This window comes from Falco naumanni, chromosome 15 (genome assembly GCF_017639655.2).
Source record: "Falco naumanni isolate bFalNau1 chromosome 15, bFalNau1.pat, whole genome shotgun sequence".
Taxonomy (NCBI): domain Eukaryota; kingdom Metazoa; phylum Chordata; class Aves; order Falconiformes; family Falconidae; genus Falco; species Falco naumanni.
This window is the reverse complement of record NC_054068.1, coordinates 22,800,293-22,816,278: the sequence shown is the minus strand read 5'-3', so window position 1 is coordinate 22,816,278 and position 15,986 is coordinate 22,800,293. Positions and strand designations below refer to the sequence as shown.

The 15,986-nt window shown below is 58.0% G+C and overlaps 1 protein-coding gene across 2 annotated transcripts; it reads left to right on the top strand.

Annotated features, from left to right (window-relative positions):
- The first annotated feature begins 5,097 nt into the window (after positions 1-5,097).
- TPPP3 (tubulin polymerization promoting protein family member 3) lies at positions 5,098-8,950 on the top strand. 2 transcript variants are annotated; one of them, XM_040615826.1, is made up of 4 exons: positions 5,098-5,198; positions 6,225-6,502; positions 7,584-7,737; positions 7,993-8,950. In XM_040615826.1, exons 2-4 carry the CDS (start codon positions 6,315-6,317, stop codon positions 8,179-8,181), a joined length of 531 nt encoding a protein of 176 aa, XP_040471760.1. In that variant the 5' UTR covers positions 5,098-5,198; positions 6,225-6,314; the 3' UTR covers positions 8,182-8,950. The 2 variants fall into 2 exon arrangements, with proteins under 2 accessions (XP_040471760.1, XP_040471761.1); XM_040615827.1 differs by lacking the exon at positions 5,098-5,198 and adding an exon at positions 5,501-5,604.
- The last annotated feature ends 7,036 nt before the right edge of the window (positions 8,951-15,986 follow it).

Genomic DNA, 15,986 nt, shown 5'->3' with positions numbered 1-15,986 from the left:
TAGTTTCCTCCTTTTTTGCAGTCATTTGTTTATTGGCCCGGTTGATGGCCCCTGGCCTGTTTGGTCCGTTTTCCCCGCACCTCTGACATCCCAGCTGGGCTTTGCACCTTAGCCTGTGTGGCGGTGACAGCGGTCCCCTCCCCACCGGGCCATGTGGCTGCTGGATGGGACATGGGCCTGCCTTCCCTGAGGGGCAGGGGGAGACCACCCAGTCTGTGCTGCTGCAGGGGGAGGCCAGCCCAGCTACGCTGCAGAAAGGGTGCTGTGTGCTCGGGGAGGGGGGGAGGGGGCTGGGATTCCTGCGCTATCAGGTGTCCAGGGACAGACAGGTCTGGCATGTCCCGAGGTGGCAGGTTTGGAGCACAAGCTGGGAAGGAAGGGGATGTCCTACGGTCTGCTGGGATGTGACCCTCTCCAGGAGCAGGGGGGTCACCCTCAGGTTCAGCATTTAGTTGCCCTCCCCGCAGGCTGCGCTCACCTGCCTGGTGTCCTACTGAGAACGGCCTGTAAGCCCCAGGCTCCCCTGCCACACACACGGACACCCACCTGAGGAAGGGTCTCTGCCCCCAGAGTCCCTGACAACCAGTGCAGAGCCCCATATGCCACTGGGCTGTACTGGTTTTGTCCTGCCCTGCAGATTTCTCCCCAAGGAGTGGGAGCCCACGCTTTTTGCTGGAGGCCAACAGGGTGCCCTGGAGACCCTGCTCTGGGGGTCCCTCTGGGTAGGGCAGACATCCTTGTGCTGCCTTCTAGCTGAGCCGTGGAACGTTTTCTCCGCTATGTCAAGTGCTGGAGGAGGCAGAATAAACTGAGGCTGCAAAACGTGCAATGCCTTGTTGGTGTGTCAGGGCAGCTGGGTGCTGAGTGAAGAGCTGGGCCCTGGCAGGATGGGCCCCCAGCACTGCTGCCCGTGTTGGACTCTGATCTCCTAAACCTCAGCAGGCAGGATCGCGCGTGCTGCGTCGTGTTTGCTTTTGGCTGGATTCTCTCTTTTCACTACAACCACATTAAAAGTGGACAGTTGGAGATGCATTCCGGGCACCTGAGTGGAAATGGTGAGACGGAGGTGGTTTTAGCTCCTGGGAGAACTGCTGTCTGCCCCAGATCAGTTCCCAGCAAGGATGAACCTTTGCAAGTGCAGTTCAGTGTCTCAGCTGAGCTGCTTCGTGTCAGGAGGGCCTTTTGCAGATGCTGCTTTGCAATATATACATGCCCTCAGGACCCTGGCTTTGGGTGCTGTGTGTGGTATCCCACAAAACCGTGGAGGTTTTCTGCAGCAGGCAGCTGGTGCCTTTCTAAGGTGGTCACAGCAGGGGCAGGCACCGTCTGGGCTCTCTCCTTCCCCACCTCATTTCTGTTCTTTGGGGACCCTAATGCTCATACCCTGCTGGTTCAGGTGCGGAGGGTGTTTCTGCAGTCCTGATGCCTTCAGCTCCCTGTTGCTGCAGGGACATTGAGGTCTGGCACCCCCAAGCACCTTCTCCAGCACTCAATAAAAGGGGGTTGCCAAGGCATGAACTCTCCCATCAGCAGGAGGCAGCGCCCTGGACTGGCCCTTTCCACCACGAGATGCTGTGGCTTTTTATTAGGAACAAGCAATGTGTTTGCAGGATGCAGCTTTCCAGAGTCCTCTAAACTCATAAATCATGTTCCCTGGCCACTCACCAGCAGCTGAGCTGGGCCTTGCGGTGCCTGCTGTAAGTCTCTCAGCGTTGGCACAGGACATACACCCTGCTTGCTTTCATCTTTGGGCCTGACTCATGTTTCTTAGTTTTCCCTTTGAAGTCAAGGGGACCTTCCTTTGGGAAGTGGTTTTTGATGAGTCTGATTGTGTTCTGCTTTTGACATGTCCTGAGAACATCGTAAGGGGCTGCCTTGAACTGCAGGGGGGAAATGGAAGCTCCTGCCGAAGGATGGAGCTTTTTTCCCCCTCCCCTCTGCCCAGTGTTGGGCATCACAGCTGGGACACCAGCTTGAGCAGCAGAATCCCCTTGTCTCACCACTGGCACACCCGGCGCGCACACGCCACGATCGCACCGCTTGTCAGCCACAGCTGAGCCCTGTTAATGCCTTGTGGACATGCTGTTGCTGGGGTTACCGTATACATATTGCACAACCGCCGAAACACTTCCCTCTGTTTTGTAGCAACTTGTGCTAGAGAAGCAGCGTTCCCGCATAACCTCATCCCACCCCAGATGCTGCCGAGCCAGCAATTCATTCCTGAAACAAGATGACTCTGGGGAGCCTGCAGTGCCCAGCCCCAGGGAGGCAGGAGGTGGAGATGAGCACAGAGGGTGCTGCAAGGTTGCTCTTCTGCTCTGGTGTGAGCTCCGAGCTACACCCTCAAGCAGCCACAGCACTCCAGGGCTCTGTGTGAAGGTGGGGAGACAGGCACATCCTAGCAGGGACAAGCCCAGCATCCAAAGCTGTGTCTCGGTGACACTGAGCTGTGACCCTCGGTGTGTTGCGGCTAAGCACCCAATTTATGTGGCTCATTAAGCTCCCCGGGACGGGAGGCAGCCTGGGAATGTCCTGACCTTTATAGGAAATCGCAAGAAGGGAAAGGTCCCCAGGGAGCTGAGCACTGTGCCATGTACATGCTCCTCCACCACATCAGAGGACCGGTGAACCTCCTCCTCAGCTCCTGCCTGTGCCACAGGCTCTGGACCAAGTTACAGCCACCTCCTGGGCTTCCTTCCTTTCCCCGCTGCATGAGGAACAGCAGGAGCTGGCCAAGGACTGTGCTCCATCCCAACAGGGCTGTCATGGTGACAACAAATGCACAACAAACCCCAGCCCTTAGGAACCGAAACCTGACCTGCTCAGCCTGACCCCAAGGGGCAACTCGCCAGCCCTGGCCTGGTGCCCCCGCTCGCCTGGCTCCCCCCGTGTGCCGCTTCTTGGCTCTTCAGGCTCTGCAGCCCCTGGGACGGGCTGGAGCTCCTAGAGAAGAGCTGCCGACGTGCCCAGCTCCTGCTCAGCCCCTGCCTGCTGCCAGCACGGTGAACCTGGGCTCTCGTGCCACCTGCTGCTGCCAAGCCCTGCCAGAGCTGCTGCGGGCCGGGTGCTCCAGCCGGCGTTCCCTGGCTACCCTCTGGAGCCGGCGGCTGGAAGCAGAGCCAAAGGCACCTGCTCCGGCAGTGGCAGGGCAAGCTGAGGACAAGGCTGTACCTTCAGCAAGACTTAACCACCCTCCTGATCTGACAGCCGCAATTATTGCCCTCTCCTTAAAGCAGAGAGCAGGTGAGCAGCTCTTCCCCGCTTTCTGTGGGGTGACAGGACAGCCCTGGGTCCTTGCTGGCCTGGGCGGGGGCTGGTTTGAATTCCCACTTCAGCCAGCTGCCGTAACTGCTGAGCCTCTGTGCTTTGGGACCTGCTTTCATGTTTTATGAAGAGCGGGAAGCATGTGTGCTCAGGACAGAGTCCTCCTGGTGCCACCTCCGTGCAGCTCCCAGGCTCTCTGGCCATGGCTGAGCTCTACCAGGACAAGCCGGACAGAGGAGAAACATTTGGTGGGGATGTCTGCCTGGACTCTGGCATCAGGCTGGTCCAGCCCCTACTAGATGAGCCTCCACACCTGTCCTGCGCACCCTTGACTGTCTCCTTTGGGATGGCTTTGCCACTGGGCAGCTGTGGGTTGCCACCCTGCCTCTGGCTGGGCTGTGAGACAGCAGCTCCTGCCAAAGGAGGTGTCACAAGGCTGGCGGGAGGGACATGACAAAGTGGAGCCCCTAACATAGCTGTGACCATCTGGGGCTACCCAAAGTGGCCAGGTGCTGAGGTATGCCTGTGTCCTCTGACACAGCCCTGGCACTCGCCTCCGAAGCGGGAAGTAGCGCTAGTGATCCCAAACCGCAGACTTGCAGAATTGGCTGGTGGGCACCTCTGGAGGTCCCCAGACCCTGCTCCAAGCCAGGATCAGTACGGGTGTGTCGCTCAGGACTTTGTCCAGTTAAGACCTGGCAACAAGGTCCCAGCAGAGAATGCATGCCCCTCAGCCAAGAGCAGGAGGTTGCACTGGGACCGTACCCCAAAGCAAAGGGTTCTGATACCTCCGGGGCAGCCCAGCCACAGGGACACCCATGTACATCCTCGCCCTGCAGCTCCTCTGCACGGGGACCAGAGCAGACAGAGACCCCAGGGGGTCAGAGGCTGCCTGCGCTGTTCCCGCTGCTGCCCAGCTCCCCAGGCTGCTGATTTACCCGCAGGATCCTGTGTGGCAGCAGCGAACGCTGTGTCCCCTCGGCGTGAAAAGCTCCTGGTGATGCTGTGGCTGGCCATGCACCATGGCCCGTGCCTGCCAGAGCGAGGATGAGGAGCGCCGAGGTCAGAGCAGGCTGTGGGCAAACAGCTGAGGTGGGGCTGTAAGTGATGTGGGCTGTGTCGGGACTCCATGGCAACGACAATATTTGGGTGCTGCTTCAGCCCGCAGCACCTGCCGGGAGCCCCACATGTGGTTGGGCTCCAGGCAAGGGAAGTCAGCAGCCACGATGGGCAGTACTGGCATGTGGCTGGCTGTCCCCAGGGCTGCTCCAAGGGTGTCCCACCAGGCCGTACAGAGGGGACAGGGGCTCACCATGGTGCCTGCCATGCCAGGATGGTTGGCATTTGTCCCCACAGCCTGGGCAGTGGCCTTGAGTCCATGTCACCCGCTGAGAGGGGCCAGTTCCTCTATGGAAGGTGCACTCTGGCCGTGGGGCAGGGGACGGGGCTGCAGGGCAGACCACAGGGGGCTGCCGGGGGGAGTCTGCAGTGGCAGGGGGATGGAGGCATCTTGTGGGGTGATGGTGGGGCCTCGAGGGGTGTTGGAGGGACCTTGTAGGAAGAGGGCTGACAGGGCTTTGTGAGGCAGTGGAGAGACTTCGTGGGTTGATGGACTTCGTGGGGTGGAGGAGAGACCTGGTGGGGTGATGGAGGGACCTTGTGGAGGCCAGCAGGGCCTCGTGGGGTGGTGGAGAGACCTGCTGGGGCAGTGGAGGGGCTTCGAGGGGTGGCGGAGAGTGCCCCGGCGGCGGCTCCGGCCGGCTGCCCGGGCCCGCCTTCCCGCCCCGGGGGCGCTGCCGGCCGTGGGGCGGCCCGGGGGAGGCGGGAGGGGGCGGCCCGGAGCGGGCGCGGCCCGCGGCCCCTCCCGTCGCCATGGCGGCTGCTTAAACAGGCGGCGGCGGCGGCCCCCACGCCTCAGAGCGCGGCGCCGGGAGGTGAGTGACCGAGCAAGCGCGGCCGCGGCGGAGCCGGGACTGCCCCGCGCCCCGAGTCGCGCCGCCGGCGGGACCCCCCCGGGCCGCGGCTCCGGCTGCTGCCCGTCCCGCGGCGCGGGGGGCGGGACCCTCGGAGGGAGCGTGCGGGCTCCGTGCGGCGGCGCCGGGCGGCGCGGGGCCGGGGCGGCGGGGGCCCGGGGCCGGGCGGGGACAGGCGGCTTCCCCGCCCCGCCGCTCCTCCCTGGCGACGGTCGCCAGGCAACGCCGCTCCTCCTTGGCGACGGTCACCAGGCAGCACTAGGGCCGGCGGTGCAGCCACCGAGCCCGCTGCGACTTCGTGCCCCCTCCCGGCTCTCGCCACGGCCCCGGGGGGGCCCATCCCAGCCCCCCCCGCCCCGGGCACTGGGTGAGGTACCCGCTCCGCACCTCGGCGTGCCGGAGCCGGGCCTGGGTCCTGGCCGGGATGCTGCGGGTGCTCAGCACATGGCGAGGGATGCTGAGCCGGCAGGGCGAGGCTGACAGGGATGGCGGGTGGGAGGCAGGATGGGGCGGCGGCTGCGGCACTGCGCAGGGGTGCGGAGGCCCAGCGGCCACTTGGCACCCCGGTGCTGCTGGCTAGGGGGCACCATGTTTGGCCCAGCCCCGGGGGGCAGGCTGCAGGGCTGGGGTGCTGTCAGCTGCACGCAGGGGATGTGGCCGTTGGCAGGGCCATCGGGGCAGGGGAGAGGTGGGGCTGGAGGCAGCGAGCACGATCGGCGAGCAGGAGGAAGGCGGCCGCATTGCGTCATTCCCAGAGAGTGCTCCCGAGGGGACAGGCTGCTGTGCTCACTCCTCGGCAGCCCCTGGAGCCGGCAGCCTCGCTGCTGACAGCTCTCCATCCCCCAAGACACGTCCTGGCTGGTGGCTTCGAGGCTTGTCCCAGGCTGCTGCCAGCCCTCACCCCACGCCCGCAGGCTCTGCCAACACCCCGCTCCTGCTGCAGAGCCTCGGCCCTCGCCAACCCTCCTCCTCCTCCCGCCCTTGCAGGCCGGAGAACAGGGCTGGCTGAGCTCTGCCGGCGCAGCCAGCCAGAGCCAGGGCAGTAACAGGCCCCTCCATCCCCTGTCCTGCTGCCCCATGGCTGGGAGCACCGAGATGGCCTCACTGGAAGAGAGCTTCCGCAAATTTGCCATCTACGGTGACACCAAGGCTACGGGGCAAGAAATGAATGGGAAGAACTGGGCCAAGCTGTGCAAAGACTGCAAAGTCACCGATGGCAAAAGCGTCACCAGCACCGATGTGGACATTGTCTTCTCCAAGGTGAAGTAAGTGACTTGGCTTTTTGGGGCCTCCAGCGGGGCTGCCCTTGTGGTGTGGGCAGGGTGGCAGTGCCCAGGTGCGGTGATCCCCAGGGGGTGCGGTACCCCAGCTGCATGCCCAAGCTGTCCATTCCCGTGTTGCACTTGGCATGGAGCAGCGGGTGCTGCCCTGCAGTGTCCTGCCTTCCAGGGAGCTGTGTCGCTGCTTTTGCAAGACCTAATAATAAATTAATCCAAATCTGTGTGTGTGTGAAGCTCAGGTTTTTGTGCAGAGCCTGTGCCCCTGCTCCTGCTCCCCAGGTGTCAGGGTGGGCCTGGCCAGTTCTGCCAGATTCCTGTGTAGGTGCTGCAGGGAGCAGAGAAGGATGCTCTGGAGTGTCCCCTGTGATGTGGCACAGACCGTCCCTGTGTCTGGCCGGCCCACACCTCAGCCTGGAGCTCACCGGCAGCTGAAGAGCTGAAGGCACCTGGGGCTGTTTTTGGGGTCCCTGAGGACATAGTGACACCCAGTGCTCCAACACCAGAGTGCAGGAGCAAGGATGGGTGGAGAACCTGCTCTCTCTGTGCCCTCCATCTGGGGACCCCGCTGATCCCTCATGGGGCCGGGAGGATCTGAGCAGCAGGAGGTGTTCAGCCCGTAGGAGGGTGGGTTGCTATGCTGCCCTGGAGGCGAGGACCAGGCGCTTGTGGAAGAGATGCTCTGTGCACATCCGAATTTGACCAGAGAAGGATTGATGCCTGCCAGGGTAGAGAGGGTGCTGGGCATCTCAGGCAGGCTGGCAGCAGTGGGAATGGATGTGTGTCCCCTCCTGCCACCAGTGCCTGAGTTCCCAGGTCACTCCCATGCAGGGGTGAGGTATTTGGCACCAGAGACTTGAAAGCTCCTGGAGCTCAGCACCAGTTGTGCTCAGCTCAGCCCATTCAGCCAGGATTGCCCTGGCATAGCTATGTTTCAGAGGTGGGTGAAGGGCTCGAGGCCGGTGGAGGACAAAGCCGGGGTCTTCTTGATGCAGCTCATCCCGCTGCATCCCTTTTGGAGGCACAACCTGAAGACGTGCTGATGGCAGCCTGGGTTTTGTGCTTGCAGAGGGAAGACAGCCCGTGTTATCAACTATGAGGAGTTCAAGAAGGCGCTGGAGGAGCTGGCCCCCAAGAGATTTAAGGATAAGAGCAAAGAGGAGGCGTATGAAGCTATCTGCCAGCTGGTGGCAGGGAAGGAGCCCATTAACGTGGGCGTCACGGTGAGTGAAGAGCCCTGTGGCTGCTGGGAGCAGGAGGGGTGGTCAGGAGGGGAGGATGGAGCTCTGCCCACAGTGCAAATGCTTTCCGAGGGACCCCATGGCCCTGGGTGGGCTGGGGGGTCTGGGGATTGCGTAGGTTTAGTGGGTGTGGGGGGCATGGTAGGGCCTTCGGTGGGTGTCAGAAGCTTGCATGGGGCAAGGGATGAAGGGGGTGGGGCACGTTCTTGACTCCTGTGTCCCATCTCCCCGCTGCAGAAAGCCAAGACGGTGGGAGCTGTGGAGAGGCTGACAGACACCTCCAAGTACACAGGCTCCCACAAGGAGCGTTTTGACGAGAGCGGCAAGGGCAAGGGCAAGAGTGGGCGGGAGAACATCGTGGACAACAGCGGCTACGTCAGTGCCTACAAGAATGCGGGCACCTACGACGCCAAAGTGAAAAAGTAGGGACGGGTGCCTGTGGTGCCCACCGTCCCGGTCCCTGCACGTCGGCCGGGGGTCGGCGCTCGTGTCAGCCTTGGGACATGCCTGTGTGACATGGGGCCCGGGAGGCTGCGCTGGGGCCAGCCCCAGGCTGGCGGGATGTCAGCCGCCCAGCGCTGATGTGATTGGGAAAGTCGCCGGGCTGTGTGCTCTGCCCCAGTGCTATGTCTGTCCCCCTCCTGCCGTGCTGTGACCCTCCCCAGCCCCTCCTGTGCCCCCCATACTGTCACCCCCAGCCCCCTGCCACAGGCAGCACCTGCCGTACTAACAGCACTGCTCCTCAGGGCTCCCCTGTCCAGCTTGTACCCAGACCTTCCCTACCTCAGCCCCAGCTTTTGGGGCATCCTCCCTGCCAGTCCCACTGGGACCACAGCCTACCTTCCCCGTAGACCTCCTGGAGACCTGCCTTAACCCTGCATGAACTACACCACAGCCACCTCCTCACCTCCTTCCTTCCCCACTGGTGCCCTTGCCGTGGGGCTGCCCAGCTTCGCTCCTTGCCCAGCACTGTGGGAGGCTCAGACCCTGTGGTGCTGTTAGTGCTGGTGCTGCCAGGATGCTCCCAGCTGAGCCCTGGCATCCACTCTGGGAGAGCTTGGCGTTGCCTGGCCATTGGCAAAGGTCTCCGACTTGAACCCCTGTGGCCTCCTGCTGCCTTTGTGAAGCCCAAACCAAAGGATGCTGCAGACCTGTGCTGTAACCCGGCTCTGCAATAAAGCCCCACCCGCACTGACGCCCCCGGTCTGGTTGTGTTCTGTGGGGCTGAGCAGTGAGAGCCCCTTCGCTCGCTTGCCCGGCCGGGCAGTGGGAGGCTGGGCTGGCCGTGCCACCCCAGGGCAGTATGCCATGGGCTCGGCCCTGGCCGCCGGCAGTTTTGGCAGCTCCTGGCTGGCCCTGAGTTGCCTGAGCAACCACAGGCACACAAACATGAGTGCCTGGCTCCCACTCCTGCTCTGTTTGCAACCAAACACATGAGCTCCTGGTAACCATCCCTGGGAACAGGCTGGGCTCCAGGGTGGAACGGCAGCTCCGGGATGGGGTGACCACTCTGACGGGTGCACGAGGCTGGGTGCAGGGGCTGACACCCCAATTCCAGGCACGGGCAGAGCCTGCTGCAGCGCTGCTGGGTGGCAGTGCCAGCCAGGCTTTCCAGCCAGATACCCACCTCCGAGGGCAGCTGCTTGAAGCCGGGCTCCCAAAATAGCCCCCGGGGGTTTGCCTCAGCCGTGGTTCTGGCACTGCCCGTGCCATGAGGGACATGCTGGGGGCATGCACGTGCCTTGGGCAGGCTCACTCCCTGCCAACGCACAGCATTGCACCTTCTGCATCCTAGCCATCTGCTTTGTAAAACACAGGAGAAGGAAGAGGTTGTCTTCTTCTGTGCTGGCTTCAGCCTCACCTTCCGTGGGGGTCTACCAGTAAGTGTCTACCAGTGGCGGGCTGGGGTGGATGGGGCAATATTAACCCTCCTTTGAGCAGGTCAGAGGAAGATCTGTGTCCTTAAATGCTCTTTCTGAGAGCCAACCTTCCTCCTTCAAAAAGTTGTTGCTGGGGGGGGGGGGGGGGGGGGGGGGCTTTAACCCTTTGCTGACTCCATTGCCCAGCTGCAAATGTGAAGTGCAAAATTCCCAGGGCAAGGCAGCCTTGTGTTGCCTTGTGGTCTGTGGAGGTGCCACCCACAGCCCTGTCCTTGTGCACACTCAAAGGCTTTGTGAAGGAAGAACATTTTGTGAAGAGGTGAGCAGGCCAGGCCCCGTGGGACTCATCCCCTGCCTGTATGTGGCTCTGGTCAGGACCTGGTGGTGGAGCAAAGGGGGGTACCCATGTCAGGGCAGCTCTGAAGAGTTGTAGGTGGTGACGTGCTTTTAATACTGGGCAAGACCGGGAAGGGGATTTTTGCCTGGTTTCATGCTTGCGTGTGGGACAAGCAGCAGTTCTGGCATCCCCATGTCCACTGGCAGAGCATGGCACTTGGGAAGAGCAGTTGTTCCTCCCCCAGCTGCTCATCCCACCTCTGCCACTGAGGCTGGGGACCTCAGCAGCTCAGCTGTCCATGTAGCAGCTGCTGAACACCCGTGGTGTGTGAGCCTGCAAGGAGGGTGGATGGGGCCTCACTGGGAGTTACCTCCGCAAGGGGTGCGGAGCTGCTGCTGCTCAGGTGATGGAGCAGCCAGGGCAGGGACTGCAGGACCGCCCCTGGACAGCCTTACTATCAGTTGGTTGCATCCTGCTCTGAATCCTGAACAGAAGCAGCTTCTTTGCAGCCTGTGAAGCCATGGCAGAGGTCATGCGGTGGCCAGCAGTTCCAACACACTGCCAAATCTCCCAGACTAAAGGGATTCCTTACCTGCTCCAGCTCCTCTTCAAGCTCTCCACGGGTTACACAGGACCTTCCCCCTCCAACCTTCTTGTTCCCGAGGTGGCAGCTCCAGTGCTTGCTGTTCCCTGCATGGGGACAGGGCTGTGGTGAGGGTAGCAATGGTCAGACCACCCTGGCCAGGCTCGTTGGCACTGCCTAGTCCGGTATCGCAGTCCTGCTGCACCAGCCCAGGAAGAATTAGTGCTGGTAAAGGCACAACAGGGTTTCATGGCGGCAAAGTGCCTAAGATCAACCTGAAAAGAAGCCGCTTCCCCTGAAGTGATGGGAACAGCTTCCTGACAGCAACAAGATGTTGATTTTGGTCTTCACCAAAAATGTAAATCTTTCTAAACACCGGTGCAGTGATCTCCTGGGCAGCTGTTGGCTGGGTACACGTGTACGAGGCTTGCCCCCTTCATTCCGGCAGCAGGGTGTGAAGGCCCTTAAGAAAAGGCATCTGAAGGGCTGCAGCTGTCATCTGCATGGCAGATACATCACACGGCGCCTGTGCATGGTCGAAGCCAGGTGGAGACACTGCCTCATGGGACAGTAAGTGGCCTTTAAACATAGGTCTTTGGGACTAATGTGGACAGGAAAGTGGAGGCCCCCAGGACAGTTGGCACTGGAGTGCAGGACGGATGAGAAGAGGCCAAACTGGGGTGCTCAAGCCCTCGAGAAGACCTTAACCTGAAAGAACTTCCACAGGACCAGCAGCTCCGGCTGTCTTCCTGGTGAAGCTTGAAGTGGTGCCCCAGGCTGCTGAGATAGAAGAGACCTTAAAATATTAGTTGCCAAGCTACTTTCTGTGACGAAAAGTGACACAGCCCAAACAAAAGGGCTTGCAGCCATTTCCCCTGTGCTAATGGATTTGCTCTGGCCAAGCGTTTGCTCTGAGGTTGGCTCCACACCAGCTCAAGAAAGACCTTTTGCAGCCAGCGTGTAATTCCCTCACAGTGGAGGAGCTGGCGGGCGGAAGGTGTCTCAGCCAGTATTTATCTTGTTTGCATTGATCCAAGCCCCAGACATGAAACATTTTTTCTCCTTCCCCTTTGTTCCTTCCCCTTAGCCGCTCCCTGGCCCCAGTCTCACCGTGGAGGGGCACACCAAGCCTTGCGCCCCCCCCCTTCCACCACACACCATGCTCACCTGCTCCACCACTTTGGACAAGCCCAGACCCTCTTACAGGCTGATGTCCCAGCTTGCTGGTGAGACATGCAGCCCAGAAGGCTCAGCCAAGTGGTTATGATGAATTTAGCTGTAAAATGTGTTCTCTGCCCCCAGGGTCACTTCCCCAGAGAGTCTAAAATTATCTGGGGTTGTGTCTGATGTGCTTCACACTTTTACAGCAAGTGTGTGTGCCAGGGACCAGGGATCTGGTTCCTTTGAGAGGTCATCTTTCTCTGGGATGAGGGGTTTGACCAGAGTTACTGATGAGGACTGAGCACCCTGAGCCTCAAGGACATAGATTCACTGCTAGGAGAGTGAGGCAGTGGATGCCAGTAACCCACCAAGGTCTTACCCTTTCTGTCCCTGTGCAGGAGCACCAGGAAGAGCTCATAGATGTTGCTGTTCCAAAAAATTGCTCCCCCAGTGAGCATCCCTCCATGGAGTGTATTGTGCTGGTGCAGTACAGACCCTTGGTCTCAGGCCAGGCAAAACAGTTTCCCGGCTGAGCTGTACCTGTGCTGCCTTCCTCAGTACTTTTCCACTTCACTGCTAGTCTGATGGACAGTGTTTTCCAAAATACACAGACTAGGCTGTAAGTTGTGTTCAGAAAAGATTCAGAGAGCAGCTTGTATTCCGATGGGTCAGGCACATTCTCGGAGGGGCACATCTAAACCTGGGACTGGAATTTCAAATCCTTGCAGTCAGTGCCCTGAGATACTGAATTAACCACAAATGTCATGTGCAATACTTCATTGCTAGCTACGTGTAGCCAGCACGATGCTGGAATATTGATTCGGTACCATTTTAGAGGGAATTCAATTAGCTAAATTACTATCTTCCCAGCACAGCATAGCTTCAGATAAAATGTTATTATACAGGAGCCATCCCCTCTTTTTGTTGATATAACAACTGCAGCAGAAGTGTAAGAACACAGGGGAAGATAAAAACAGAAAGATGCAGAGAAATGAAAAAAAAAAAACCCACACCAAGAATAAGATTCACCAGCTTTAAATACAGCCTGAGGTTTCATACAAGATAAAACTGACCATAATCCATATTTAATGTCTATTTTGTTCCCTGTACAGAGGAAAATTGCATAATTGCTCTGAACTGCGGTACTGACCGGAGCTGTGTGTGGGTGGTACCAATGCAGTTCTTCCTAGTGGGGATGACGACTCATGATCGGTGCATTTCGCAGCTTGAAGAGGTGTTTTGTAAACAGTGAGGCTGCTCTCTTTAGTCAACTGCTCCAGCAGGACGGTTTGTAGACATGAAAGACCTGGGCAAGACTGCTGCAGAAAATTAAGTGGTAAGCATGCATTCAGGAGAGTGAACCCACTGTAAAGATTATTTTTTCCAAAACTGATACACTGATTTCCATTTATTTGAAATCACATTTTAAAACATTTGTACTTGGAGCTCTAAGTTTGTAGCTTAGAGCTCTGTATTTCAAGGTGACTGCAGCTACAGCTACGATTCATTTTAAGACTTCATGCATTGCTGGCTTGCGATAGTTAATAACTGATAGAAACCATTCAAAGAGATTGATGGCATGTGCTCAGAGAGCTGGAAGCACATCAGTGGAGCACTGTGATTGCAAAAGGCAAGTCTCCTGTCTCTCGTTTTGTCCTGAAACACTTCTGCTAAAAAAAGCACTTTCATCAGGCCCAGAATATTCCTGACTTTCCGCTCACTGAACTGGCATTTTCATATCTTGGCTTAAAAGTCTGTGACCGGTTCCAGCCCCCTGAAGTGTACAATGTGTGCTAACGATCACCAAAATAGCCTGCCCCTGTGTCAAAGCTCTGAATTCATCCCTGTGCCACCAGCGCGGGGGTCTTGCAAGAAGCATGTGTGACCTGGGACCGGAGGAGTTCTGCTGGGGCCCGGGTGCGCCCTACCTGTGCCCAGCCCACCCCGCTAGCTGTCCTGCAGAAGATCCCTGGACTCCTGAAGTATGGTAAGTTGTTTCACTTCCAGTCTTAGAAATTCCACCTGGGAACTCAGATGGTCATTGTCCCAAAACAACTCCTCTGAAGGACGCACAGGGAGAAGGCTGAGTTACAGTTACTGCTGTACCAAGCATCTCTCTAACAGGCAGGGCTGTTGTGAGAGACGGAGGGATCCGTTGTGGGAGACCGTGGGATCCAGTGGCTGGAGGTCACGCTCAGCAAAAAGTCCCCAGAGCTGCCTGCGAGGCGTGGCGGAACATCCTTTTTTACCCAAAGCCCTTAAACCCCAGGGCTGTCGGAGTGGCTAAAGCCCATCCTGCAATTCAGTGCTGCTTCCCTGACCCTGCAGCATCCAGGGCACAGAACCATGTGGCCTCTGCACTGGGGCAGGTCAGAGGAGATGCTTAAGCTTCCTCGGCCACCCAGCCTGTGATGTATCTCAGATCACGTTGCTCCTGTTACCTTTCATGCCAGCCACTGAAGTGCGCTGGACAAATGGGGAGGAAGGTTTGGACAGCTGTCAGTTTGCCTGCCTGAGGGCAAGGACAGACTGAAAATACGGGATAATCACTTTCATTTTGTAGGAGAGCTTGGTTTGGTCCTTCAGCAGTCCAGGCATCCATCCTATGATGTTCCTCGTTTCTTATTACCTTACAGTAGTCTTGTTCTTGCTGTACAGTGAATCCAAGTGCCTAGAAAAGGCATGTACGGCAGAGCTGGCATGGGCATAGCACATGCATGGTTGCATTGAGTCAGCTCTTGTCAGCCTTATAAAGCCACCTCAGCCACATGAACCTGATACCCAGGAGGCTATGAAGGGATGCATCCCTTTTGCCCTACTGTATGTGGGCATTTGATCTCTTCAGGCGCAATAACGAGCAGCAGCCGCCTGATCTCTCTCTTGTAATGTGGCACCTGATACACGGCTCTCCTCCAGCCCTTCCCCCAGCTGCTGCGTCAGATCACCTGTGTGTGATTGGGCAAGACAAAAGAAAACAAACCAAAAAACCCCAAAATCACAAAAGGTCACAAATGTTAAGAGAAATTAATCACTTTTCAGTGGTTTTGCCAGTGCCTGGTAAGTCCCTAGGAACCTTCCCCATGATGCTGGTGAGCTTGCTAAAGAGTGATAAATGACAATGAGCCTGACACGGTGTGAATTCAAGCAAACCCTTATGTCACTGCTTTGAAGTATTTGTTTGAAATGCACTTCTAAGGAAGAAAGACATTTTCAAAGCATTCCTGCATAGGTGTGCAAAAAAACCCTACACAAACAGTAAAATTTGAAACACAAAAAGATATTTAGGCATTTTGGCAGGGAGCTTAGGTGACGTCAGAAAACAAATCCAAACAAATGTTTCTATGGAATTTTTTGTTGTTGAGAGCTAATTGGGAACAGATTTTAGCTTTGGATTTAAACATTTTCCTGCAGCATCTGCAATGCTATCGAGCATGACTATGATGCTCTGGAGCAGAGGAGGGAAAAATTCAGCTTCCTCCTGCTTGCATTATTGCTACAGGTTCAGCCAGTGGTCTTGGGAAAGTCGTGCAACCTCCCTCTCCTGGGAATTTTACCCAGTGGAGTTCAAGATGAATTATACACCTGCCCATTGAGCTCCACCTTTCTGCCCTCATGAATCCAGCGAGCGTTTCTTGCTCCACTGAGACAGAGCTTTGAGAAGAGTGAGGAAATTGGGGTGGGTTAACATCAGCATGGGATGAGCTTGGGCTCTTCCCTAGGTGGGCCGTGTTGGGGAGGGAGCCTCACTGAACCCAGGCATCTCATTTCCTGACTCAGTGTGTTAGAGTAAGATCCGCCAAGGAAAAAAAGACAAGTCTTCCACTGGATCAGGAATGTGTCATTTGATGTGAAGCACCCCACAGTTGTCTGCTTGTTAAATCTGACCTGGAGCAGGGAGCAGGAGCATAGCTGGAGGCAGCATAGGGGACCTGCACCAATCCTGCCCGTGACAGGCTGCAGTGCAATTGTATCAAGTAAAACATAAAACCTCAGTCAAAAATGTATGTGCAACATCTGGGAAATGCAGAAATTGGAGCAGCTATGGCACGTGGCCCCAAAGATCATTCAGAGGATAAGTGTTGCTAGAAGTCTTGCTGTGGGAGTGGATGGACCCAGACCTGGCCAGGGTTGGACATGAGACAAAAGCAGTAAGACCATGACGGCGGCGGCAGGCAGGGCAGTGTGCGGCCGGCTGGTTTGCTGGGAACGAGGAGAGCCCAGCTGACAGCTGAACGGCTCCTCTGTGCCGCGGGGGAGTTCAAAGCACATC